At 39.5% G+C, this 27590-nt stretch overlaps 4 protein-coding genes and 1 long non-coding RNA gene across 7 annotated transcripts in view; 4 read left to right on the top strand and 1 right to left on the bottom strand.

Moving 5' to 3' along the window:
* Positions 1 to 12807, top strand: part of LOC133854221 (E4 SUMO-protein ligase PIAL2-like) — a 31175-nt gene extending 18368 nt beyond the window's left edge. Inside the window, exons 9-16 of one of the 2 annotated variants that reach the window (XM_062290308.1) lie at positions 23 to 71; positions 187 to 271; positions 350 to 451; positions 615 to 666; positions 9571 to 9622; positions 10396 to 10512; positions 10609 to 11478; positions 11788 to 12807. In XM_062290308.1, the coding sequence (XP_062146292.1) occupies positions 23 to 71; positions 187 to 271; positions 350 to 451; positions 615 to 666; positions 9571 to 9622; positions 10396 to 10512; positions 10609 to 11478; positions 11788 to 12462 (2002 nt within the window). In that variant the 3' untranslated portion in view covers positions 12463 to 12807. The remainder of the gene's footprint in view (positions 1 to 22; positions 72 to 186; positions 272 to 349; positions 452 to 614; positions 667 to 9570; positions 9623 to 10395; positions 10513 to 10608; positions 11479 to 11787) is intronic. The other variant, XM_062290309.1, reaches the window with a different exon arrangement.
* Positions 12808 to 15272: 2465 nt separating this feature from the next.
* LOC133854023 (varicose-related protein-like) lies at positions 15273 to 19691 on the top strand. Its single transcript, XM_062290044.1, has 5 exons — positions 15273 to 15429; positions 18755 to 18847; positions 18959 to 19027; positions 19103 to 19228; positions 19311 to 19691. Exons 3-5 carry the CDS (start codon positions 18983 to 18985, stop codon positions 19617 to 19619), a joined length of 480 nt encoding a protein of 159 aa, XP_062146028.1. The 5' UTR covers positions 15273 to 15429; positions 18755 to 18847; positions 18959 to 18982; the 3' UTR covers positions 19620 to 19691.
* Positions 16197 to 18907, top strand: LOC133853848 (protein FAR1-RELATED SEQUENCE 4-like). Its single transcript, XM_062289873.1, has 3 exons — positions 16197 to 16302; positions 16386 to 18631; positions 18893 to 18907. Exons 1-3 carry the CDS (start codon positions 16197 to 16199, stop codon positions 18905 to 18907), a joined length of 2367 nt encoding a protein of 788 aa, XP_062145857.1.
* A 922-nt stretch (positions 19692 to 20613) lies between the features above and the next one.
* Positions 20614 to 21972, bottom strand: LOC133854679 (uncharacterized). 2 transcript variants are annotated; one of them, XR_009896835.1, is made up of 2 exons: positions 21738 to 21972; positions 20614 to 20943 (listed from the first exon to the last, which is right to left on the bottom strand). It is a non-coding gene; the product is annotated as an uncharacterized LOC133854679 (long non-coding RNA). The 2 variants fall into 2 exon arrangements; XR_009896836.1 differs by having other exon boundaries at positions 21742 to 21972.
* Positions 21973 to 22201: 229 nt separating this feature from the next.
* LOC133854603 (flavonoid 3'-monooxygenase CYP75B137-like) lies at positions 22202 to 26259 on the top strand. The gene is made up of 2 exons (XM_062290840.1): positions 22202 to 23247; positions 25378 to 26259. The coding sequence occupies exons 1-2, from the start codon at positions 22279 to 22281 to the stop codon at positions 25996 to 25998; spliced, it is 1590 nt and encodes a 529-aa protein (XP_062146824.1). The 5' UTR covers positions 22202 to 22278; the 3' UTR covers positions 25999 to 26259.
* The last annotated feature ends 1331 nt before the right edge of the window (positions 26260 to 27590 follow it).

The raw sequence follows: 27590 nt of genomic DNA, 5'->3' as shown, positions 1-27590 counted from the left end.
ACATTTCTTTTAACTTCTGTAGCTTTATTCTGAATGGAAGTCCCGTAGACAGAAGGACTAATGTTCTAATGGTTTGTGCAATTTCATTTACTTTGTGGATAACTTTATGCATATGACAGCATTTGGTGCTGATTGTAGCATAGGCTTGATCTGATATCTCTGCTTGTGTTTTGTTTCCTTTATCAGGAAACTGGACCACAGTTTCCAACAAATGTGACTTCAATTCTTAAATATGGAACAAATCTTCTTCAAGCTGTAGGCCAGTTTAATGGTAAGCTTGAACACAAATATTTTTTTTCTACAGTGTGATACTCATCCAGCTCTAACTGAAATTCTCATCATTGTTTAGGTCATTATGCTATTGTTGTTGCCTACATGAGTGTGATTTCATCATCTGAAACTCCGGTGCTACATGATTATGTGCAGCCTGCTGTAGCTGCAGTTGATTCAGGTATGCCTAAAATGTAGAAGTCGAGACATTTTGCTTTATTAATTTTGTGGTTCTAGTAGTTTCAGAAAATTTATTGATTTGCACCATGTAGAACTTCTTTCCTTGACATTATATTGATATTTAGTGTATGATTATCTCTTTTCTCTATTCTTTTGGATGTTAGATCCTGACATAGTTGAGGGACCATCGCGAATATCACTTCATTGCCCAATAAGGTATACCATATTTGTTACTTAGAACTTGATGCTTTACTACTTTTTGGAGCTCTTTATTTTATTCCCTTTTGTATAAGAATATGAACAAATAGATGAATTATAAACATATGAACAAACGAAAATGTAATTATCTTGTTTGCATGTTGTTAATATACTAATTACTGAGTAGATAAAACTATGTAAACATGGTGATAAGAAACAAATTATCAGCTTTGACTTTTTTCAATTAACTGGAACACCCAAGGTGTCGATATTTGGGAACTTTGCGGCCTATATCAACCTCAGGAAGGAGATAAATCTTCATACGCGTCAGTGTCGTTAAAAGCTTTAGTGTTGCTAGAAGCATTAGGGGCACTTAAGCGTAGGGGCATGATGGATTCTAGGTGCAAAGTGCAAAGCACAAATGTGATCCTGATAAAAATAAAGTGCACATTTTCTAGGTATGGGTCAAGTCATTTTTGTTATTCCAGACTACTAGGTTGGAAGTAGGGCTTATATTGCATAGAGGTGCACAAATGGCTATGGGCGGTACATGGCGCTGGCGAAATATGAATGAGGGAGACATGGCTTCATTGTTGCTCCAGAGGGACAAAAAGGTAGGGGGTGGAGCAAATTTGCGGCTGAGTTGAGAAAGGTGGTAGCGTTTTTTGATTTGGATGTAGACGATGGGAGTAGGGGTATGGTTTCCCGGAAGGCATATGGTGGTTCAAAGACAAATGGACTGAGTGGGTTTTTGCTGTTTCTGGCAAAGGAGCTGTTGGTAGTTCAAGGAAGGAGATCGTACATTGATGCTTTGGTAGGCAAGGGGCAATCTCAGGAATAAGAGTATCCAGGCAAGGGTAGAGTGGGTAATACAGAGGAGCAAATATGGAAAACAGAGAATGTGTATGTAAGGATTGAGTTGCAGGCATTACTCGACATTCACGAAAATTAAGGTGGTGATGGTAGCATGAAGATCTTGTCGGCTGAATGGGGTGAAGTGTTTGAATTATGGTATGTGAGGAATTTGTTGTTTGCACTTAAAAGGGAAGTGGATTGTTGCTTGGAAAGACTTGAGGTGGCCCAGTTGTCTCTTGGGCCTAAGTTAGGAAAGGCTTCGGCAGAATTGGAGCCACATGTAGTTGCGATGAAGGGGATTGTGGGGCTGAAGCCCATTGAGAGAGGGGAAGAACAAAATATCCAACCCAATGGCTCTTTTTATCACCAAGACTCACAAACCGTTAAAGTAGTAAATGTGGAAGCCAATAAATTGAACGATAATGGGCCTGGACAGAGTGGTGTTGGTCTATAAACGAAGGTATAAACCCAAACTCACTAGCAAGGAGAGAATTCATGATGGTGCGTTGGGTTCTGGAGCGGTACAAGTTAGAGTATGGAGACGGGTCTCTCTTTCGGGGAGATGGTTTTTCCATTGAGTTCGAAGCCATCTCTCGCAGGCACGATACTTCGGATTAATGGAGCTTCGGAGCATCAGTCAGACATTGTCGAGGAAGTTCCAGCAAGGGTGAATCATTCAAACGCTCAACCTAAGATGACAGAATATGTTGGAAGTCTGGGCTTTGCGTAGAAAGGGCCGACAGAGGTTTAGACTTTAGAGGCTGGAGCTGAAGGTCTTAGCCAGAGGGAGGTTGGGTCCTAGGAACTAGGTTTATTGGGAGTGTCTGCTGATGATGGGTCATGGGCTGGGCTGAGTTCGCGGAATTAATGATGCAGGTGAATGGTTGCTTAAAAGGGGGATTGTATCTTGGATGGTCTTTAGTTCAATAGAATGATTCTTCCTCTGTTAAGAAAGACATGGTGAATAATCAAATTATGAATGGGGTGTCAGAGAGTGGAGCATGTGATAGAGAGCGGACGATGAGTGGGTCTCTTGGTACCGCGATGGTTTCTTTGGTAAACAAGTTAAGGGAAGGGAGGTTTAAGGGGCTGAAGTCAAAGGAGGTGCAGGAAATGAACTTGAGTGGAGATGAGACAAATCACTCTTCTCTAGCAGTGGTGGTTGTGCCTATAAGGAGGTGTTAGAGCATCCCACATCGCCAAGAGATACATGACCTGGCACTTTATAAGCCATAGACGCTCCTCCTCTCTCAAGGCTTCTTTTGAGCGTGAGTAAGGCCCATAGACTTTTATATGGTATCAGAGCCAGGTTCCTTAGTCGATGATAAACCTTTCCCTTTTGATGTTGAACACGTGTTTGGCCAAAAGTTGCCACACGTGAGGGGGCATGTTAAAGTGTCCCACATTGCCAAGAGATACATAATCTGGGCAATTTATAAGCCATGAACATCCTTCCTCTCTCAAGGCGTCTTTTGAGAGTAAGGCCTATGGACTTTTATAGGAGGTGGAGGAAAATGAGACATTAGTAGCAAACCCAATAGTTGTGATTGGAGAACAAGAAATGCCTCAGTCAGTGTCTTCTTATTGGGTGTTTTAAAGGGTGAAAACTTTTTGTCATGTAGTGGGGACGTCGTGTGAGGGCTTTGAGGATCAAATGTTGGCTATTTTCTCTACGATTGGAGCAAGTAGACATCGTAACGAATTGATTAGTGATCCATAGTTTTGCTTTAGGACAACAAACAAAGGAAACCGGGAGCTAAAGAGGTTGGTATGCTTAGTCAACTATGAAATAAAGGGAGGACAATCTATAGAGGGAGAGGAAAGGGGAGGGGCTTTATCAATTCTTTATGAGACCTAGGATAGTGTCATTGAATGTCAGAGGACTGAATGAGAAGGCAAAAAGATTAAGGATTAGAAGTCTTCTGAGAGATTGGAAGGCTGACATTGTTGCTTTACAGGAGATAAAATTGGAGTATATTTCTAGGGAGGTGATGCATAGTTTATAAGGATGCCAACATGTGGATTGGACATATTTGGGGTCAAGAGGGGCATCGGGTGGGATTTTGTTAATGTGGGATAGGCGGGTGGCGGAGAAGATTGAGGATTGCATGGGCAATTTTTCAGTGTTGTGTTCCTTTAGAGATTTATCCCTTTTGAAGAAATGAGTTGGAAGCAAAATCAAGGGCTCTAAGATTAGTTCGAAGGTTTTAGCGTATAGGTTGAAAACTATCTTGGAAAATATAATTTCGAAGACTAAACGGTTTTATTAGAGGTCGTCAAATTTTAGATTATGTTCTTATCGCCAATGAATGCATAAATAGTCATCTCAAATTGGGTGAGCCGGGAGTGTTATGTAAATTGGACTTAAAATAGGCTTATGACAACGTCATTTGGGATTCTTTGTTATACATGTTAAGGAAATGTGGCTTTAGGGAGAAATGGCAGGGTTTGATTGTGCACTGTATATCCATTGTTGGGTTCTCTATTTTGATTAATGGTACTCCCAATGGCTTTTTCAATAGCTCTCGTGGTTTTAGACAGGGTGATTTTCTCTCCCCCCCTTCTTTTTATGATTGTTGTGGAAGTTCCGTCTTTTTGGTTCTTGGGTATCCTTTGTATTGCGCGTAGGGGCATCAACCAGTAGTTTCTCTTTGTGGGCTCCGTTCCGCCGACGAATATGTAACGTTTTCTGGGTCGGCTGTTGTGCGTTTTAGGGGTGTCTTGAGATGGAGAAAAGTTTTCTCGTGGAGTCGAAGATTTTTGTCTTCTCGGTTCTGGATGGGGCGTCAAGGCTGAGGGTAGGGGAGAAGAGAAAAAGTTTTTCTGGCAAAATCGTCATCAATCCACAGTGCTCGGAGTGGCTTGCATCGATGCTGGAGATTCTATTGGGTTTCCCGGAAGATCAAGAGTTCATCAAATCCTCTAGGGAAGGGTTAAAATTTTGATTGCACGGAGAGGTAGTAACCATGCTGGCCATTTCCTTGAGGCAACAATATTCGGTTTGGGTGGCCGGAAAAGGCTCATTTTGATCCCGGAAGGCCGTGGTGGGTGGGGTTGTCTCAAATTCTCAGACGAGCTGATAAAGGCCGTTGTTTTCCTTTATGCCAAAATGGACAGCGGAGCTGGATCCTCGTATGTGTCGGTCAATAATGAGGGGAAGGAAGAAGAGGCAAAGATGGGAATGTTTCCTTGTTGGAAGGGTCCCTCCTTTGTGGAGGTGTTGAGGTCAGGTTCGGTGCCTTTCGTGGGGGGTCGTCGTTCCAGATTGAGCGCTACGTCGGCGGAGACGTGTTCTGGATTTTCTCCCGTCGGTGAGGCATGCAGAGGACGATTTGAGAACGGCGGTGGACTGCTTCTCTTTGGAATCACCTCCGCTTGAACTGTTGGACAAAGGCTGGCTTATCCGTCCTCTGGGTAAGAAGCTTCTCTCACATTCAAATTTGAAATTTGAATTTTCAAAACGTCGCACGTGGAGAAAGCTGGGCATCAGGTCTAACTTGGCTCTGGGCCGGGCTGTAAGGAATATTTTGGACCGTTTTGTCGCGACTGGGCTGGGTCGTAAACGTCGGGTTTCCGGTTAGCCCGATTCCTCCCGAAACTTTTAGCCTCCCGTCCGTCGAAAATCATGCCGGAGATGTCGCTGGAGATTTCTTCTGGGATTTCTTTGGCCCGTCCTCCTTCTGGTGGCTTGGAGGATGCTTCGTTGGATACCATAGAGGGTGTGGGTATGTCGTCGTCGGGTTTACTTGGGTGTCCTCTTTTGCCGGAGACGATGGAGGTGGTTCCAGAAACAGTCTATACAGGGACTGGACCTTTGGGTGTTAGTGTTGAACGAATGGATAAGAACGGGGTTGAACCAGAGGGCTTCGATGGTGTCTTTAGGGGCTTGACGAAGGCTAGAGAGGAGCTTGCTCCTGGGATTTCTCCGGCTCTGTCTTCTTCCAGGGGTGGTTCTATAGCCAGGCCAAGTCTTCCTTCGGTATTTCCTGGGTTTTTGGGTTCTGTAGTTGGACTTCCTGAGAATTCTTCTCTTCTTCCAGCACTGGAGACGTTTTCCTCCCATACAAATTCCTTCTCTTCGGACGAGATGGATGAGAAGTTGACGTCGGAGTGGGAGATAGATGTTAGGAAGAAGGTTGCTGGGTTGTGGGAGAGGTTCTCCCAGGAGTATGCGGGGTATGTGATTGAGGAGCACAACGAGAGGTTCAGGGCTATTACGGAAGAAATGATGAAGCGTAAGAAGACTAAGGGCAAAAAAGAGCTTTTGAATCTGCAAAAAAAGCTCCGTTAATTATGGCGACTCTAAAAGCTCTTCTAGGTGTAGGAAAGGCAAGACCCATGTGATCTAGGGTTGTTTGCCTTGGGGATTTTTTGTAGTTTGTTTCTCGGGGCCTTAAGGTTAGGTTGTTTTGTGGGCCTTTTCTTGTAGGGTCGGTGGTGAGGTTTTTGCTTCTTGTATACTCCGTGTGTACTAGGGGCGTCTTACGCTGTTTTTAATAAAATTGCAATTACTAATAAAAAAAGAAGAAGAAAAGAATGGATGTCCGCCGCTATGACTAGGAGTTTTATTTGTGGCTTTTGGTGGGGGGCTGGAATGATGATACACTATTTGTCTCTCGTATTCCTTTTGCAAATGATACCCTTATTTTTTGTAGGGTTGCACCGTATAATCTTCGATATTTTTTTTTTGATAAGTAAGAGAAATATCATTAATAAGCGCAAAGCGCAATCGAGTACACAGGAAGTATACAAGAAAGGCATCAAGAGGAAGAAGAAAACAAAACAAGGAAATCATTAAAACTAAACATTAAAGGTGCGAGGTATGCAGCCGACCAAAAGTACTAAGAATGAAAAAAAGAAGGAAATGAGTTCCTCAATAGTTCTTTCTTTGTCCTCGAACTGTCTCTCATTGCGTTCCCTCCATAAGCACCACAAAAGGCAACAAGGGACCATCTTCTACACGACCGCACTCCGCGAGCGACTACCCGTCCACCAGCAAGCGAATAAATCTACAACTCGAAGGGGCATAACCCAAGACAAACTGAAACGACTAAAAATGGCGTTCCATAGAGCACAAGCAACCTCACAATGAAGAAGAAGGTGGTCCACCGACTCCCCATTCAATTTGCACATACAACATCTATCAATTACAATAACACCCTTCTTTCTGAGATTGTTCAAGGTGAGGATCTTCCCTTGCGTAGCCGTCCAACCAAAGAAAGCCACTTTCAAAGGAACCTTGGTCCGCCAAATACTTTTCCATGGAAAATGAATAGCCTCTTTGCAAGCAAGAACCTTATAGAAAGATCTAACATCAAATTTTCCTTTGTGGGAAGGAGACCACCAGAGCTGGTCATCCCCATCACGATCCATTCTGGTAGAGTACAACAAAGAGAAAAAAGAGGCCAAAACATCCATCTCCCAGTCGTGGGCTGCTCGAAAGAAACTAACATCCCATTGAAAGGACCCGCTCACCACAACCAAATGGTCTGCAACATGTGCATCCTTAACACGCGCTATATCATACAAAACTGGGAAAGCTTCCTTAAGGGGCACCTCACCACACCACATATTGTCCCAAAAGCGAATCCTAGATCCATTTCCCAAAATAAGTCTGGTATGGCTGCATAGCAAATTCCACCCATTCCTAATATTCTTCCAAAGCCCCACTCCGTGTGATCCAGGGGGGTTTAAAGAACACCAACCAGCCCAAGTAGAGCCGTACTTTGCATCCACAACAGATTTCCACCAAGCTCCTCTCTCATGGGCATATCGCCGCAGCCACTTCCCTAAAAGAGCCTTATTGAAAATCCTTTTCTTTGTTTGAAGTTGTTTCAAGGTTGAAGATTAATTTGGCTAAATCTGAATTGGTTCCTGTTGGTGATGTGTTGAATGTTAATGGCAATGCTCTGGTTCGTGTTCTGGGTATTAGCGTTTCGTCTTTGCCCTTGAAATACTTGGGCTTACCTATGGGTACTCTTTTCAAGCTAAATTTATTTGGGTTTCAACTATTGAGAAAATGAGAGAGAAGATTAGCATGGTGAAAAAGATTCTATCTATCTAAGAGCGATCAGTTAACGATGGGCAAAAGCATGCTTTCCAACCTGCCTACATATTTCCTCTCTCTTCTCTATCCCGGTCGGTGTTGCTAATCTGATAGAAAAATTGCAGAGGGATTTCTTGTGGGGTGGCTTGGATAACGAGTTTAAGTTCCGTCTTGTTAATTGGAAGAAGGGTTTTACTCCCCTTAATCTTGGAGGTTTGAGGATTAGGAGTTTGCTCACTTTCAATCAAGCTATGTAGGAAAGTGGTTATGAAGGTATGCTGTGGAGAGAGAGGCTTTTTGGCTACTAGTTGTGGATAAAAAATATGGTAGTTTGGTGGGTGGGTGGTACTCTGAAGTTGTCACGAGGCCTTATGGGGTTGGGTTGGGATGCCTTCTCTAGGTTTTTTTTTTTTTTTTTTTTTTTTTTTTTTTTTTTTTTGTTGATAAATAGGATGCCTTTTCTAGTTTGTTACGATCAAGGTAGGTGATGACTCTCGGACCAGGTTTTGGCATGACATTTGGTGTGAGGATCATCCTCTAAAGGAATCCTTTCTGAAGTTGTTTTACAATGCAAGGGGCATGGATGCTTTGGTGGCTGACAATATGTTTGTTCATAATGACGAGGTGCATTGGGACATGAATTTTATTGGATTGGTGCATGATTGTGAGGTGGTTTATGCGTCTTCTTTTTTCAATGCTCAATTTTCTGTTAGGAGTTGGGGAGATGAAGATGGGTGTTGTTGGGTTTCTTCCAAAAGATGATCTTTTGAGGTCAAAACATTTTACAAAGTTCTCCTCCCCAATGTTGACTACTCTTTCCCTTGAAGGAGCCTCTGGAGGTTTAAGGCTCATTTGAGGGTGTCATTTTTCATGTGGACAACTTAGGAAAGATTCTCGCTATGGATAATCTATGCAAGCGTCACATCATAATGATAGATTGATGTTTTCCAAAAAGAGTGGGGAAACTCTTGATCACCTCTCCATTGTGATATTGAGAGAGACTTGGAATTTGGTTTTCTATGATGTTTGGAGTAGTGGGTTATCCCTAGACGGGTGGTGGAGCTCCTGGCATGCTGGAAAAAAGGTTTATTTGGAATGACTTTAATGTTGTTTGGAATGTAATCCCTTCTTGTTTAATATGGTGCATTTAGAGAGAGAGGAATGCTCTAAGTTTCAATGATTGTGAGAAGACGAGCTCGGATCTACCGCTTTGTTTTCTTAAATCCTTCTTCGAGTGTATCTCTCTTAATGCGCTTCTTGATGTCTCTAACTTTGTAGATTTTTGTGCTTCTTTTCGTTGTTCTTGGTGGGTTTTTGTTTTTGTTTTTTTTGGTATACTTCTAGTGTACTTGATTTGCGCTTGCGCTTCTAATAATTATGCTTTACTTGTTAAAAAGAAAAGGATGATTCTCAGGCATGCATTGATTCTATGGCGGGTTAGGATAGGCTCAACACCCAAGATAAGCTGTATGCTTATGGCATCCTCTTGGAGGGATTTTTTTTAAGGGGTATATTTGTAATTTTATACAAATTCCATAAGAAAGTTGACCAAATTTCTACAAAATTGGAAGGATTGATCAATTTGATAATTGGGGACAAACTCAAGGAGCTAAAAATAGAAACTCGGGATTGATTTGATAAAGGCCCAAAACTCAAGGAGTGATTCAGTAATTTTCCCCATATACTTCTTTAAGTTCTGAATCAAACAATGCTCTGAAATATACTTCATATTTCCTTGTGTGTTGTCAACCTTTCCTCCCTCCTCCATCTTGCTCTGAAAGGGTTTCTGATATTTGAGTTCAACCATTTGCATTAACAAGCTGTATATGATAATGTAAGTGTGGGTACGATGGTTTGTTTGTTTTTTATTATCATTACTATGTTATTGGTATTGTTTTTGACGTGTGCTGATATTGATTAAGAAGCTTCAGTTGTGTTTCATTTGTTTCCAATATCATTGTACGAACAAAAATTTATTGATATGCGGCTAATTGATCTATCTTGCTTTTCATCCCAATTAGCTATACGCGAATCAAGACTCCTGTCAAAGGACATTCATGCAAACATCTTCAGGTGAGTGTTCCGAGCAGTTTTAACATATAATACAGAGAAGTGATGTCCATGTGGGGAGATTAGGACCATATATGTATGCTGTGTTTTTCTGTGTGTATATATGTTATATTGCATTTGACACCTTAGACTATAAGGTCGTTTGCAATATCCCCTAAACCTTAAATTTAAGGATTCAACCCCTAAACTATTGGGTTGATACTACCAAAATTTCTTCATTTTCTGTTATACCTAATGATGCAGGTCAGTCTTTGAAACATTGTGACTAACAGAGGTCTTGCTTGGAAGCTGGTGAGAATGAAGTGGATAGGATTTAGAAAAGAGGAGAAGCATAGAGAGATTATGAGATGAGATTGCTGAGAATTTCAGCAAGAAAGAAGGGAAAAAGAACTGCTGAGAATTCAGCAAGGGGAAAAGAATGACTAGTTTGCAGGCGACTATGCAAATAACCTTATAGTTTAGGGGGACAATGTACAATGCACAATGCACCCTTATATGTACATATGTATACACACACATATGCAATGATTTTATCCATGTTTCCAGTATGCTGAATATATTTTGTAACAAACTGTGGGGACATGTAAACTTGTTCCTTGATCTGCATGTGTCTGCTTCCATTGCCTTCAAACTTCATTTTAAAATTGTGCTGCCTTTTTGTGCACGAAGTGATATGGCTTTTCAAGTTCTTATTTTGTTTAGTCTTCATTATCATTATTATTATTGTTGTTGTTGTTGCTGCTGCTCTTGTTGTTCTCTTACTTTTGCTTGTGTAGTGTTTTGACTTCAGTAACTATCTCAATATAAATTCAAGAAGACCATCCTGGCGCTGCCCACATTGTAATCAGTATGTCTGCTACTTGGACATTTGTCTTGATCAGAATATGGTGAAGGCAAGTAATTATGGGTTTCCACTTTCCATTTGGTTTTTACTATTCTTTTCTTCTCTCCCTTTTTTCTCATTGATTAAGCATTATTCTTCTTTCCAGGTCCTGAGAGAGGTAGGAGAGAATGTTGATGAAGTGGTTATCTCTGCAGATGGATCATGGAAGGCTGTAATGACGAGTGATGACCATGTAGATCAGGCACAGGATGAAGATCTCAATTGCCAGAAAGAAAAGATTGAAGGGCTAGAATCTACCAGAGTCTCAACTTTCCTTCCTAATGTTTTGGATCTTACCGAGGAAAATGATGAGATGGAAGCAATAAGCAACAGTGAAACTGAAGACAGGAAACCTTTGCAGGCTAATCTTCCATTTGCTACAAATTTAACTTTGTCCCCAGAATTGAACCCAACAAGTGGAGCTAGTCCTAATCTTTCTGGTCAAGTAGAGGATAACTTTTGGTCTGGAGTTTATTTGAATTACGGGTCCATGAACTCCAGTGCTAGGTCAAATGGCCAAAGAGTTGCTGGTATCTCTGAGCCCATCCTCGCCAATCTTATGCAGTCTCCTGTGTTGACTGATGCTGTTTCTCCTGCACTTAATCAAGAAGCTGAGGGGCGTGGGAATACTAATTTTGCCACCCCCATAATGCTAAGTCAAAATTCGCCAAATGATTTTCAGTTACAACCGTCACAATATGTAAATTCTGTTGTCAACAATGATCATGGGAGGTTGGCACCAATACCCAGACATGTGAGCAGGACTCCAATAGCGGTTCAAGCCCTGCCAGCCCAGTCTTGGGCATCAAATCTACAACAAAGACCAAGGAGTAGTTTGAATTCTTTGACTCCAAATGGTTCCTCAGTTTCTTCTCAGGTTCCCCGTTTTGTGGCACCCACTACAGATGCTTTAAATACCATATCTAGTGACAGGGAAAGGCTTCAGCACTTTAGAGCACACGTGAGTCCACCTCAGGTGTCCGATATTCATTCATCTTCATTGTTGGAATCAAATTACAGTGAACTGTATGTTGTGTTCTGTCCTTTTAATTAGTCCGGTGGTTACCAGTATAACAAGTTGGAATCCCGGAGCACCAATTGACCTGATCTTGGTCTAAGTGTTCCAATTTGTTTGAATCGTGGATAATATTTTTCTTGTTGGGCCCTTGCTTTTGATTTTGTTTTTGTTTTTTCCTTTAGTGTTTGGTTACAGACATACCCTGTCGATAAAAAATTTCTACATTCTGTCTTAACTTCATATTTTTACTTCTCATGAAACCCGCAGAACCAGGATCGCCAAGATCGTTTGTTGGTGTCAGCTCCAAGTCAATTGCAGAGTTCTTACAGACCATCTCGTTTTACTGATTTCCAAAATTCACACCTGCAGCAAGCTTTTAACCCAAGGATGTCACAGCCAGTGGGTCAATCTTTAAGCACTACCCGGCCATCTACACACCTCCCACAAACCCAAATCCAGCAAGGTGGCGCACAAGTGGGAATCAGTCATGCAGCAGGTAGTACTGGTAACCAACAGGCCAGCTGGCGTGCTCAGCGACCTGCTGTCCAGATGGGTAGACAGGCACCATCTATGCCAGTTGTAAATCAAACATCTAGAACTGGGCACTCTTTTCCAGTGAACGCTGATGGTATCAGAGAAGGAATGCGGGAGCAGAGAGGGAATATGGGAGGAACGTCACAAGCAGTTTCAAGTGCTGATGGTTTGCTGGACTCAACATCAGAGCAGAATTGGCGGCCCTCAGGTCGAATGCGTGGAAGCCTGTCAGGTCAGGCTTATTCTGCTGCTCTTAGCCAATTCATGATTCGGCCAACCCAAACAGCTCAAACTGCAAGACCAACAACAAATCTGACTCCTCCGGCATCTAGCGTTCCACCGCAGCTGCAGGCGTTCATTGCAAATAGTAGAAATGCCTGCAGTCCTCAAACACCTAATACCCAATGATAGATCCATCTGCTATGAGTTGAGGTCCAAATATTCTGCTTGAGCGTTCTATAGACATGCATCAATGTTGACTCGACACTTTTGGGCAGGCTGTACGTATAATATGCCCATAACCGATTTTGTATCCCACTAACTTGGTTAGTTATATGCTGGTTTTGGTTAGTGTGTATTCAGGAAGACTGAATTGGTTGACTGTTTGTATTTTAGAATTTTCTGTGTGCAGCTTTTGAATGTATTTTGTTTATAGAAAGAAAAGAAGGGAATCTGTTTACCTTCTTTATCTTGACAATATACTATGCAGTTGAGCCTCACATTTTAATAGGACTCATACATTTTTTTGTGATATTTGTTAGAGCGCATTTTCAACTTTTAGCAAAAATGGCTAAGCAACTGGTTAAAAGTCCCACCCATCGGATTAGGCATCCAAAATGCAAAATGCATTTTTGCTCCGTCTGTGTACAGGGCAATGCCACAAGTGTCGTTATACTATTCACGAATCCATCTCTTTCTTTATTATTTTTCTCCATTCTTTCTTTTACTAATATTTTTGAGAAATGTCTCTTGCACAACAGTTGTGCAAGATTCAAGAGATATGGATGGGTTCCACGTGGTGGGTTTCACGCATCTTTTTTCCCATCATAGTTTTCTACTTTCCGCCTCTCTTTTCTCTCTCTCTCTCTCTCTCTCTCTCTCTCATCAATAGTTGAAGTCTCCCTCTTTGCCAAACGAAGCCTGTCTCTCTGCCTCCGGCTCTCATTTTCCATGTATCTTCCTCGCCTCTCACTTTCAAAGAGGCCCAACAAAGTTTGCCTCAACGCCTCAAGGTAAACTTCTCACCCTCTCTCATTTTCTCTCTTCATTGATATGGATGCGAGTAGAAATCCCCTCCCATTTTTCCCTTCTTCTTCAAAACCCATCCCCCTTCTCATTTCATTCTTCACCACAGGGAGAGAGAGTGAGAGAGAGAGAGAGGCAAAATGAGTTAGGGTTAGGGTTGTGGAAAAAAAATGGAAAGAGATGAATATATAGTAGGCTCAAAACGAGGTCGTTTTGATTTCAAGTAAAACTACGAAACGACGCCGTCTCTCATTCTTCGGTTAAGTTAATCGACAAAATAAACCTATACCGATTAATTAAATTGAACCGATATCAGTATAAATTTTTAATTCTGACTAATCAATCGCTAGAAGTCGAAAGGCGGTCAATAACAATTCGGTGACGCTCAATAGACGATTAGTAGGCGATAATCAGATATTTTTTACCCTCCCTTACTTTGGAAGCCTTACATAGTCGAGGGATTCGGCTTGCATGCAATAGTACCGTTTTTCACTTAAAAAAATTTGCAAAACCTTTAATAAATTTAAAAATTATAAAAATAATAATAATTAAAAATAAAAAATATTAAAACAAACAAAAACATAAGGGGTGGGCCGGGTGGCCAGCGTTGGCCAAGGGGGTGGTTGGCCACCCCATTATTGGCCAAGGGGGTGGCTGGAGCCACCCCTTGGCCGATTTGGGGTGGACGAACCACCCCAGATCGGCTTTGGGTGGTCGAAACCACCACCAGGCCCTTGGGGGTGGTCCGACCACCCCCCAAAACCCAAACTTTTTTTTGTTTTTGTTTTTTTTTTTTTTTTTTGACTTTTTGGGAGTGGTCGGACCACCCCAAGGACTTGAGGGTGGGGGTGGTTTCAAGCCCCCTACGGTCAATTTGGAGCCACCCCTTTTGTTTTGTTTTTTTTTTTGTTTTTTGTTTTTCTTTTTTTAAATATTATTATTTTTATAATTTTTAAATTTATTAAAAGTTTGGAAAAAATTTTTTAAGTGAAAAATGATACCGTTTTCCACTACGGCGTGCATTTAAACTACGTACCGCATGCAAGTGGATCCATATAGCTGAGACAACATAAGGAAAAAAAAAAAAAAAAAGATGTACAAATGGTGTGCATGTAACATATATCTTAAAAGAAGGCGACAGGCCAGGAACCAAATCTAGATAAGGATCATTTGCTTCAACGCCGATTGAATACTGTAACAGAATCTTTTTATTTTATTATTATTTTTTAAACCGAAGGAAAGCTTATCCAATTAATTCATCCAAAAAAAAAAAAAAAAAAAGCTTATCTGTGGTGGGTTTTTATCGGAAGGAATAATAACTGGTAGAAATGCAAGGAAAATTGAAAATAAACAGAGGAATTTTACTGACGGGCTCTCAAGGTACACTTGCGATTACTCTTCTCAATTCAAGTCTGCCCTTTCTTCTTACTGTAGCATTCTATTTATGGATGCTCCTGCTGGAATTAATCCAGCAAGGTGTCATCCATTCTCTCTCTCTTCTAACAACCTTCTAAAACAGAAAATGGAATCTAGGGATAAAAGAGTAAATGAACAAATAACTAATTATTCTTCTAGAACGTTTGAGAATAGTCCATACGTTGAGTCATCAGCTGACTCACATTCCCTGACCTTTCAACATTTCCAACCACTCCCTGTCCATGGCTAGAGGTAAGCCGTGGAGGTAAGCATGGCAGACCCATAACATTATGAGGAGTGATTCCCAGCCACCTTACATGCACAACTTCTTACCACCCCATGCGTGCGTGGCACTTTTTTTTTTTTTTTTTTTTTTTTTTTTTTTTTTTTGAAAAAACAAAAAACTAAAACCAGCTTCCCCGCACACTGTACTGCGCGTCCCCAAATTTCCCCCCAAAAGCTGAAACCCCCAAATTTCCCTCCAAGGCTCCAACGCTGAAACCCCCAGATTTCGTCTCTCTCTCTCTCTCTCTCTCTCTCTCTCTCTCCGGCAGGCCGTCCCCCTCCGGCGTGTTCCTCATCTTCTTGGCCAGCTGTCACTTCGTTAAACAAATCTCACCAGTGTACAAACTTTTTTTTCCGGTGGTTTCTCTATCTTCGGCAGCCTTTTGGTGGTGTTCTCTGTCTCCGGCGGCGGATTCCATCTCCGGCGAGGTCTGTTTGTACTCTATCTCTGTCTTCCCCCATCTTTGACATACTTTTTTTTTTGCCTCTGTTTGTAATATCTCTCTGTTTGTAATATGGGTATCAAGATTTTAAATTAATGATGAGGCATCTTACCAGTATACTAAACGTACGCTTTGACATGCCAAAAGACGTGTAAGACTGTCATCTAATATCCCAACTTAGGCATGCAAAATAAATTAAGTTAATATAGACCTTTCTGGTTTCAACAAGACATGACTGAAATGTTGTCTTAAAACAGCTAGTAGTAATAGAAAATTCTAATATACTCTATGCAATTTACCATGTTAAAAAACAAAAACCTCAGGTGGAAAATTGATGAGAAAGAAAATCTAGCCAAATAATTCCAAAACCACCAAAAACTTTTCAGATTTTGCGGATTCTTAAGCTCTTCTTCATTGCAAGTTCCCCCAGTCTGGTACAATACAACTGTTTACAATTTGAGGGTGTATTGAGTGACTAAGGGTGCTATACTTGGGTTGGGTTGGACTAAAGCTGGGCCCATTCTACCTGAAATGAACCAATGTAACAATTAGAGTAGGTCAGGTATCAAGATGTTGTAATATCTCTCTCTGTTGTAATATGGGTATCAAGATGATTTTAAGATCCTATTTGGGACTATGTTCATATTGATTATGTATCTTTTGTATATATATAGTATGTCTTGCTTTATATAGCATTTCATTTTTTTAATGATTTTTTATGTTGAAAAATATAACTATATAGCACTTTTTTAAATGGATTCTGCAAGCTCACACTTGGATAATGAGGGCGAAGTTGAACCTATGTATACATATATTCCAAATGACGATGCTTTAACCCACCAAGATGGCCCTGAAAATGGTTAGGCTCTTCACTTTTGTTTGAGTTTGACCCACCAAGATAGGTGTTTTTTTTTTTTCTAACTTGTATCATTTTTTGGATAGATGTGGGTGAAACAATTGCTGAACCACCTGAACCATTGACATCTAGTTCGGATGAAGAGTTAAACAATGAGGAAGACAATGTTGTATTATTGAAGATGATCGATGGGGATGAAAAAGTTGAAGAACCTAAACCGTCAATGACATTTACTTCAATAGAGGAAGTGAGAACATATTATAGGAAGTTTGCTAAGCAGGCTGGTTTTGGTGTGCTAACAAGAACCACGAAAAAAGTGCAGGGTGAACAAAGATACCTAATCCTTACATGTAGTCGTGGACGCCTACAACAAACTAGCACAAGTAAGAGTTCGAAGCCAATTCCAACAACTAATAGAACGGGGTGTCGTGCTAGGATTTGTGCGTCGAAATGTAATGATGGAACGTGGTTTTTGAGGAAAGTTGTGCTTGAGCATAATCATCAATTAAGCCCGGGCAAAGCAAGATTTTTTAGATGCAATAAGATTATAAATGATGCTACCAAAAGAAGACTCGAGCTAAATGATAGAGCAGGAATACGTTTGACTAAGAATTTTAATTCATTGGTTGTCGAGAATGGGGGGTTTGAGAGCCTTTCCTTTGGAGAGAGAGATTGTAGAAATTTTATTAACAAGGCAAGAGAGCTTCGGCTTGGTAAAGGAGGTGCTCAGACACTTTGTGATTATTTCAGTCGAATGCAAAAGAAGAACAATGGCTTCTATTATGTGATGGAGATGGATGATGATTGTAGGTTGCAAAATGTTTTTTGGGCTGATGCACGAAGTCGGGCAGCATATGAATTTTTCGGTGATGTTGTTACATTTGACACGACATATTTGACCAATAGATATGACATGCCATTTGCTCCTTTTGTAGGAGTGAATCATCATGGTCAGTCTATACTTTTAGGAGCAGGACTAATATCAAGCGAGGATACAGACACATTTGTGTGGTTGTTTAAATCTTGGTTGGAGTGCATGAACGGCCAAGCCCCAAAAGCAATTATAACTGATCAGGATAGGGCTATGAAAAATGCTATAGCAATAGTTTTCCCTGAAACGCGACATAGATATTGTCTATGGCACATTATGAGAAAACTTCCTGAAAAGTTTGGAGCACATGCTAATTTCGATGGCATTAAGAGTGCCCTAGATACTTGTTTGTATGATTCCCAAACTTGTGAAGAATACGAGACAAATTGGAAAAATCTACTAGAGAGTTATGATCTTTATGATAATGCATGGCTACGTGGGTTATATAGTGAGAAGACATTTTGGGTGCCGGCATACATGAAAGATACATTTTGGGCGGGAATGAGTACGACGCAGCGAAGTGAAAGTATGAATTCATTTTTTGATCATTATGTGCACTCACAGACCACTTTGAAAGAATTTGTTGATCAATTTGATAGTGGTTTAAGGAGAATGGTCGAGAATGAGAAAAAGGCTGATTTTGATTCTTTTAATCGCACGATCCCATGTTTAAGCCTTTTATCTTTTGAGAAGCAATTTCAAGATGTTTACACAAATGCAAAATTCAAAGAAGTTCATGAGCAGTTTGGGAGAGTTATGTACTATAATAATAAGGTGCTTAAAAGTGAAGGTGCGATATCTACCTATGAAGTTATTGAATATGTTGTTGTTTTTGGAAACCAGATAGAAAAAACATTTGTTGTTTACTTTAATGAAGATGAATTGGAAGTGAAGTGCACATGTGCATTGTTTGAATTAAGAGGCATCTTGTGTAGGCATTCTATTTCTGTGTTAATGACAAAGAATGTGAAAACATTGCCATCAAGATATATTCTTGATAGGTGGAGGAAGGATATAAAGCGAGAATACTCTATGCTCAAGAGTAGTTATGATGATTTTGATGATACTCCTAATGCTCAAATATATGACAAGCTGAGACAGAATTTTGAAGGAGTGTTGTCGCTCACATCAGGAAACGTGGTACGTTGCATGGATTTGATGAATGATGTTGATAAGTTAAGAGAGAAGTATAGTGCCTTAAAGCTCGCGCCAAGTCCCTCTTCCCATCACATTTCAGTTGTCGCATCTTATAGCTGTAATGAAGTTGATCAAAGTAATAATAAGGTGCTTAGTCCTATTAAGGTTCAGCGTAAAGGAAGGCCACCGTCAACGAGAAAAGTGTCCATTATAGAAAAAGTGGCCAAGAAAGTACCTACCGTAGAACAAACAGCTAAGAAGGCCAAAGCATCAAAGAAGCCACCGAGTGACAACAATGCGAAACAGAAGAGACGAAAAAATCAGGTTGGTATATTTTTTTCCCCTTATACTTACAAACATGTGCACTGCCCCAAATATAGATTTCTATTGCATTTCGTTCAAAACACATTCAAATAACTTTTTTTTTTTTTTTTTTTTTAATTATAGACCTCCAAAGCAACAAAAAATCAAGACACTGCATGTCAAATTGCATTGCCGTCTGCTACTCACGTTCAAAGCGGTCATATAATTCATACTCAGGTGATTATTTAATATTTAATGTACTTAATTGTATCTGTTTGATAGAAGTGGTTGAATTGAAATGTGATTTATGAGTTTTATAATTATTTGCTATTTCATGTACTTATGTAGGATTCCATTGCTTTAGCATCGACAATGGCTCAACCTTTGGATGGTCACCATGAAACTATTCTTTTTCAGGTATAGTTTTACATGTATTTTTTTTAGTTCATTGTGTAGGCTTTCCATTTATATGGTTTCTCATGTGTGCATTAGGGTCCTTTGTCGATTGATCCAATAAATGAGTTATCCATATTGGTAAGCCAACAAAAATATGAAGATGCTTTCACTACAACCATACGTAGAGGTGATATGTCACTTTTGAGTTGGCTATGCTATAAGGTGAAATTTTCTATATTGTATTGTGTTGGTCATTGAAATTCATTTATTTTAGATACATGTTTATTGGAGTTGATATTTTCAGGTTAATTTGCAGTGGGTCTTGACTATAGATCCTCTCCCTTTCAGCCAAGTAGTGTTGCTCCACTTGTTGCGGCAATTAAGATATTGTATAAATATCAATTCAGCCCAGAAATTTGTTTGGATGACAGATGTTGCTAATGCTATAATCCCAACTGACCCATCAATTGCAGTATATGTGCGGCCTATCTATAATGAAATATATGCCATACTCAACAATCCACGTAACTTGCCCACAATTACTGGTGCAGAGCTCGAAAGTTTCCGTCTTTTGATGCAGGTCATTACTTCCACATTAGGAAGTCATGTATGATTTTTATGGAACAATGTAATAGTTGAATTTGTGGACATTTACGTTCCATTGTTATGGATCACTCTTTTTGGATCTCTCTGTTATGGAACAATGTAATAGTTGAATTTGTGGACATTTAGGTTCCATTGTTATGGATTACTCTTTTTGTTATGGAACAATGTAATAGTTTGATTTTTTGGACACTTAGGTTCCATTGTTATGGATTACTCTTTTTGGATCTTTTTGTTATGGAACAATGTAATAGTTTGATTTTTTGGACATTTAGGTTCCATTGTTATGGATTACTCTTTTTGTTATGGAACAATGTAATAGTTTGATTTTTTGGACACTTAGGTTCCATTGTTATGGATTACTCTTTTTGTTATGGAACAATGTAATAGTTTGATTTTTTGGACACTTAGGTTCCATTGTTATGGATTACTCTTTTTGGATGTTTTTGTTATGGAACAATGTAATAGTTTGATTTTTTGGACATTTAGGTTCCATTGTTATGGATTACTCTTTTTGTTATGGAACAATGTAATAGTTTGATTTTTTGGACACTTAGGTTCCATTGTTATGGATTACTCTTTTTGTTATGGAACAATGTAATAGTTTGATTTTTTGGACACTTAGGTTCCATTGTTATGGATTACTCTTTTTGGATGTTTTTGTTATGGAACAATGTAATAGTTTGATTTTTTGGACATTTAGGTTCCATTGTTATGGATTACTCTTTTTGTTATGGAACAATGTAATAGTTTGATTTTTTGGACACTTAGGTTCCATTGTTATGGATTACTCTTTTTGTTATGGAACAATGTAATAGTTTGATTTTGACATTTAGGTTCCATTGTTATGGATTACTCTTTTTGGATCTTTTTGTTATGGAACAATATAATAGTTTGATTTTGTGGACATTTAGGTTCTATTGTTATGGATCTCTTTTTTTGATTCTCTTCAATATGGAACAATGTAATATTCAGCACAACTCACTAGGGCTATAAACAAAATCAAGCACAATGTGAACATGATATTAAACTGACAGTAATAAACCAAACATCAAAGTCCAAACACATATTACACAATAAAAACCCCAACCATTAGTACAAAGAACGAGACCGGTCAAAGTGCATAATATCAGTTAATGTCTTCCACAGCCTCCTCAATACATAATACTAATCATGTCTTTGCTGCCACATTTGTTGCATAATGCTTTCTCGCAAGATGGTCATCTCATGGTCAGCTGCGTCTAGGAGATAACCAAAAGGCCAGGCACATCTCATACCCTGTGTCCCAGTGTTGTCGAGATCCATAGGTATATTGGACTCAAAGTTGCCTTCACCTACATATGAGTAAGAGAAAGATCATCACTTTGTGCCATAAGTAAAGACTAATCACCAGTTTGTGCCATAAGCAAGGACACAAACAAACTTTGGCTCAATTCCTACCGGTTCAGCATTGAGATTCATTGCAAAGTCTACAAGAGCATTTTAAAGCAAAATTAAATATATAAATTGCCCCAAAAAATGTACAAATCCAACAAACAAAGAATTTCACACAACAACCAAAATTAACAAAGAATTTTCCAAAGAAAAAGCATCAAGCTGCCAAAAACCATAACCTATTCACAGAAAGTCTAATTTCCTGAGAACCAAACAGATAGTCGAGAAATCAAACGTACCTTTATATGGATAAAAATTTCCCAATGGCTAACCTTATATAATCCTCTCAAACTGAATTTCGATTTACTAAATTATGATCTTACTAGCACTAATTAAGGTCTTTGAATCGACACACCCAAAATCAAAACCAAAAAAAAAATAAAAAAAAATCAAAGCAAACCAATGGTACCCATATTTTTTTTTGGATGAATTAAGACCTTTATAGAACAAAACTCATCAATATAGAACTAAACCACAGAACACAACAAATCTGCTAAACAACAACCATTACAAGGCCATGCGGTAAACACCAGCAGCCAACCACAAACAGAAACAAACCAATGGTACCCATATTGTTTAGTAAAAGTAGAAAGAAAATCAAGAAATCTCTGGAGATACCCACAATCTCAAAAGCTTAATCTAGCCCAGACAAATCCCATAAAAATACACTGATTGAGAGAGAGAGAGAGAGTACAAACAGAGCACCGGTGAAGGATGGCCCGGTCGAGGGTGGCCGACCGCCGAGAGAGAACCAACGCCGCCGGTTAAACGACGAGGGGGACGGGGACGACCGACGAGCAAGCGAGCGAGAGGGAGAGAGAGAGAGGGGGCCGGCCGTTTTGGCGGGGGGGGGGATATTTGGGGGAGAGGGACGGGCTCGACCGGCGAGCGAGCGAGAGGGAGAGAGAGAGAGAGGGGGGGGCGGCGGTTTCCGGGGGGGGGGGGGATTTGAGCTAGAGGGAGAGAGAGAGAGAGAGGGGGGGCGGCGGTTTCCGGGGGGGGGGGGGATTTGAGCGAGAGAGAGAGAGAGAGTTGGGGATAGAAACCAACTCTTTTGTGTTTTTTTTCAAAAAAAAAAAAAAAAAAAAAAAAAAACTTGCCACGTCAGCAAGTTGGCCAAAAGTTGTGCTTAGAGGTGGTAGAGAAGCGTTTCCCTAACATTATCCTATTATTCCTTGATCGAATACATCTCTCTCCTACTCCACTTGTTCCACTTTCATAATCCCAACATCACCATGAATATGATGACAATCTCAGATTTTCTCCAAAGTCTTTGCAATGGAAACGACCAACTCTCACGTTTGCTTTTCTCCCTCTTTGTTATCTGCACCCTCTCTTTGTACGCGTGGATTTACACCAAAAAATATAGGAAGGGCACCCCGCCAGCACCACTGCCCCCAGGCCCCCGTGGCCTCCCGTTGGTCGGGAACCTCCTCTCCCTCGATCCGGAGCTCCATTCCTACTTTGCCGGCCTGGCCCAGACCCACGGACCCATACTCAAGCTCCGACTCGGCAACAAGCTTGGCATCGTGGTGAGCTCCCCTTCCCTGGCCCGACAAGTGCTCAAGGACCACGATCTCACGTTCGCCAACCGCGACGTGCCCGCAGGGGCCCGGGCCTTGGCCTACGGTGGGTGTGATATAGTATGGACCCCTTACGGACCGGAGTGGCGGATGCTCAGAAAAGTGTGTGTGCTCAAGATGCTTAGCAACACCACCCTCAACTCCGTGTACATGCTCCGTCGTAAACAAGTCCGAGAAACTGTCGGCTACTTTTACGGTCAGGCCGGGTCTCCCGTGAACGTTGGGGAGCAGATGTTCTTGACGGTGCTCAACGTAATTACCAACATGCTGTGGGGCGGGACGATAGAGGGGGACCAGAGGAGTAGCCTTGGGATGGAGTTCAGGGAGGTGGTGTCCGAGATAACGGATCTTCTGGGGAAGCCAAACATCTCGGATTTTTATCCGGGTTTGGCCCGGTTTGATTTGCAAGGCATAGTTAGAAAGATGGATGGGTTGGGGCAAAAGTTTGATCGGATTTTTAATGAAGTGATTGATCAAAGTCTGAAGATTGATAGAGAAGCCGGCCCCGGTAATGTTTCTGGAAATGAGAGGCAGGATTTTTTGCAATTTTTGTTGAAATTCAAGGATGAAGGTGATTCTGAAACACCTATGACCATGATCCACCTCAAGGCTTTGCTTATGGTATGTTTTCTTCTTTCGCTTTCCGGACCGGATCTCAACCGGAGAGGAATCGGTTAGTTCTATATAAGAGTATTTTGGTAATTTTAAATTGAGTAATGATTAACTACCACTTAAATATACAACTTTTCACCACCTTGCTTATGTGGTAAGGTGGTCCCCCACTACTTTTTGAGTTTTTTTATTTTTTAAAAATAAATTAAGGTGGGGGACCACCTTGCCACATAGGCAAGGTAGTAAAAAATTGTATATTTAGGTGGTAGTGAATCATTACTCTTTTAAATTATGTAAAATTATCAAAATATTCTTATTTATAACTAATGGAATCTTCTTTTGAGTTTCAACTTGAGAGGATCCTATTGCTCCCTTCCCATGGTAATTTATTAATGGCATTTAAATTTAAATTATTTTTCTTTATAAAAGAAATAAATTCTCATTAATATATCCTAAGAAACATAACTACTTGAGAATTTGCGGTTAAATCTTATTAAAATTCTCAAAATACTTATGTGTTTATTTTTTTAAAAAAAATTTATAAAAATTTTCAAATATTCAGAAATGTGTATTTTTATAAAATTTTGTTAAATTCTGACCAACATCTAAATCCTAGCAATTTTTTTTTTCCTTTTAAAAAGATAGGTATTATGAAAATTTTGGCAAGATTTAATAATAAATTTTAACAGAATATCTATAATTAAGATGTTTGAAAAATTGAATACTCTAATTTAAAACGTTTTAAAATTCAGTACTCTTAAGTTAAATAAATCGATAATTCAATATCCTTAATCCGAATGTCCGCCGTTTCTTGTGGTTGTCTGTCTACAACATTGTAGGTGTCAATGTCGTTAGTTAATAGACCCATTGTAGGTGACGCCGGTAGAGAATATGCTTCACTCAATAATCTTTAAAATCATTTTTTATTGTTTAGCTCACACTGAATTTTTTATGTAAGTATATACAACTAATAGTTTTATTAACAATAATTCAATAAAGGAAAAGATCAATGTAATAATTGAATAGATTGAATTTTTTAATTAAAAATTTGTTGGCTAGCTAGCCTAGCTTGCTGATGCATACATAATTATAAATTTGTTGACTAGCTAGCCTAGCTTATTAAGTTTCAGATTTGGGCTTTTACTATGTTTTTATCACTTCAGCCTCCTTCGGGTGGTTGTTATAAATCTCAAACGAGAGTATACATAAGCTTGTCTTATTCTTTACCTCTTTTGCTTATGAAACTGCTTTGTGCTGACTCCTTAAAATGATTGTGTCATTAATTTGTCCCATTTCTTACTTTTTGTAAATATTTTAACATTATTTAGATTTGTTTTGGGTCTATTGTTAGGGAACCCATCCCTTTTCTTTTATAGGATCAACAACTTTTTCTTCTTTTTGGATTAGGAGTGATGAAAATCCCCATGTAACCCTTTCCTTAAATCAATTAAGGAAAAAAAAAAGAAGAAAAATTACAGTTTAACCTTCAAAATTGCAAGTCGTTTTGCAAGTAGCCCCACGAACTACCAACACTTAGACTTTGACCCTCAAAACTACCAAAACGTTTCAAAAATGCACATTTTGTCAAAATATGCTTATAATACCATTGTCACTTGTCATTTTTCAATTAAAAAAAAAACTAAAAAAACTTTTTTTTTAAAAGAAAAGAAAATGGGTGTTTGGAAGTGGCCACGCGGCTATCCCCTCCCCGGTGGCAGCCACCCCCCAAACACCATTTTTTTTTAAAAAAAAATAAACAATAAAATTTATTTATTTATTTATTTTTAAAAAAATTATTTAGTTTTTTTTAAAATTATTAATTTGTAATTGAAAAATAACACGTGACAGGGATATTATGGCATATTTTGACAAAATTAGCATTTTTAAAACGTATTGATAGTTTAGGGTGCTAGAGTCTAAGCGTTGGCAATACGTAAGTGAAACTATTTGTAAAACGGCCGGCACTTTCAGGAGCTAAATTGTAATTTAAAAAGAAAAATGAAAAAAAAGAAAGAGAAGTCTTTTTGTATCTTTCTTTTTGAATTTGTTTTTATAGATGAGAACATGTTTTGAATTTACTTTTATAGATGAGAACATGTTTGGAAGCTTTAGAAAGATCATAATCCAGTTAATGCACAGGATATGGTGGTGGGTGGGACAGACACATCCTCGAACACAACAGAGTTTATGATAGCTGAAATAATGAACAAACCAGAGGTGATGAGGAAAGCCCAACAAGAACTGGAGAGTGTTGTCGGGAAAGACAAGATCGTGGAAGAGTCTCACATTCACAAATTACCATACTTACACGCGGTGATGAAAGAAACACTGCGGTTGCACCCAGCGTTGCCACTGTTAGTCCCTCATTGCCCCAGCCAGACGTGCACCGTTGGAGGCTACACCATTCCGAAAGGGTCGCGAGTCTTTGTGAATGTGTGGGCAATCCACAGGGACCCTTCCGTTTGGGAAAATCCATTGAATTTTGATCCTGAAAGGTTCTCGAATGACAAATGGGACTACAGTGGGAGTGACTTCAATTACTTTCCATTTGGGTCTGGTCGCCGAATCTGTGCCGGAATAGCAATGGCTGAGCGGATGGTGATGTTTTCAGTTGCTACCCTTTTGCATTCTTTTGATTGGAAACTTCCCCAGGGACACAAGTTGGACCTGTCTGAAAAGTTTGGGATTGTGATGAAGAAGAAGATCCCTCTGGTCGCAATTCCAACCCCAAGGCTACCTCATCCATCTCTCTACCAGTAAGCAGCCTGCAGCCATGCATGGGTGCAGCTGCCTGTGGTATGATGACTCCAATTGACAACAATGCTCAACAAACATCTTCTTTCAGCAGATACATACATACATATATATATATATATATATATATATATATATATATAGACACAGAGCAAAACCTGGGCAACTAATAATTGGTTTAATTAGAGTTTAATGTAATTAAGTTTGCTATACTTGTTTGGTTGTGAACTAATCCTTCAAAAACTTTCATGTTTTGAATTTTCTGTCATATGGAAAGAGATGTTATTTATCTAATGAGTATTATTTCTATTAAGATTCTAATAGTAGATAATAGTAGAGAATAAATAGATAGTATGTTCTTCCTAAGTAATTGTGTATTATCTTTATAATAGTCATTAATGATAAGATAGTTATAAGATACATCTGTATGAAGTGTTAGTAATATGATACATCTCTATGAGAATAGTTTATGTTTATTACATTTCTTTGTAACTCTATATCAACCTAATACCTATTAGGTTGATGAATAAAATAAGTAAAGATTATTAATATTCAGCTCTTAAGTTGATTTAGAAAGTATTAGGGTTCCTTAAATTACCCTTATTTATCCGTTACGTGTTTGAGTAATTAAGCACGTAAAACAGTAGTATATGCATCGATGACATTATTAGAATCAGTATTTAGTAATGTGGAAACGAAATATGTATACATAGTCTAAACCGCTTAGATGCCCCATACAGACTATGTATACATAATCTCTCTCTCTCTCTCCCTCTCCTATTGAATAGAAAGCACCCCCTTCTACATCACCTACTTCGCCAATCTCTGCCAAAATCGCCTCCTTAAAATACGAAGCCACCTTTGCTGACAAGCTCTTCTATTTCTCACCCAAACCCAGCCAAAACCCTATCAAACTCTCTTTGGCTTTACACCAAGCAGGATCACTATAATTAACTCTATTCAGTTCGCTGCCATAGAACTCTATAGTTTGCGAGCATTCATTTTTCTGTTTATAAAGAATGTTGACGATAGTTTATATTATGGAAATGAAAAATGCTAGACCTACAATTCTTTTACAACTTATTAACGTATCAGCATGTAATTGAAAAGTATTAAAAAAATAGTGGCTAATGTGGCTCCAATCATATGCAGACACGTGTCAATTAAGTTGTAAAAGAAATTGTAAAAGAGTTATAGGTGTGATATTAAGGCAAAGCGCGAACAGGAGTAGGAGCTTCTAACTTCAGAGAATACCCAATGAACTAGGTAATATGTTGTGCATGAAAATGAATCTTGAATTTCCTACATTAGGTTTGTTGGGGAATTATCATTTCCCAACCTGAGTGAACGTGCTACTCAGGCATATCCAAATAGTCGATTCAAATACAACAGCTCGGAAATCCGCCAAGGCCTACACCCGGTCGGATGGCCTACTCGAACATATCGTACGGTCGATGGTCGGATTGGTAGACCCTAACAAAGCAAATGCATAACAAGGTTAAATCCAGTGAAATGACTTGGATCCCTGGACATCTGGAGTTACTACATGACTTACCTAACCCCTATACGCCGTCCATACCTACCCATCATGATGGTCA

Source organism: Alnus glutinosa, chromosome 13, assembly GCF_958979055.1.
Source record: "Alnus glutinosa chromosome 13, dhAlnGlut1.1, whole genome shotgun sequence".
NCBI lineage: Eukaryota > Viridiplantae > Streptophyta > Magnoliopsida > Fagales > Betulaceae > Alnus > Alnus glutinosa.
This window is presented reverse-complemented; position numbering and strand designations above follow the sequence as displayed.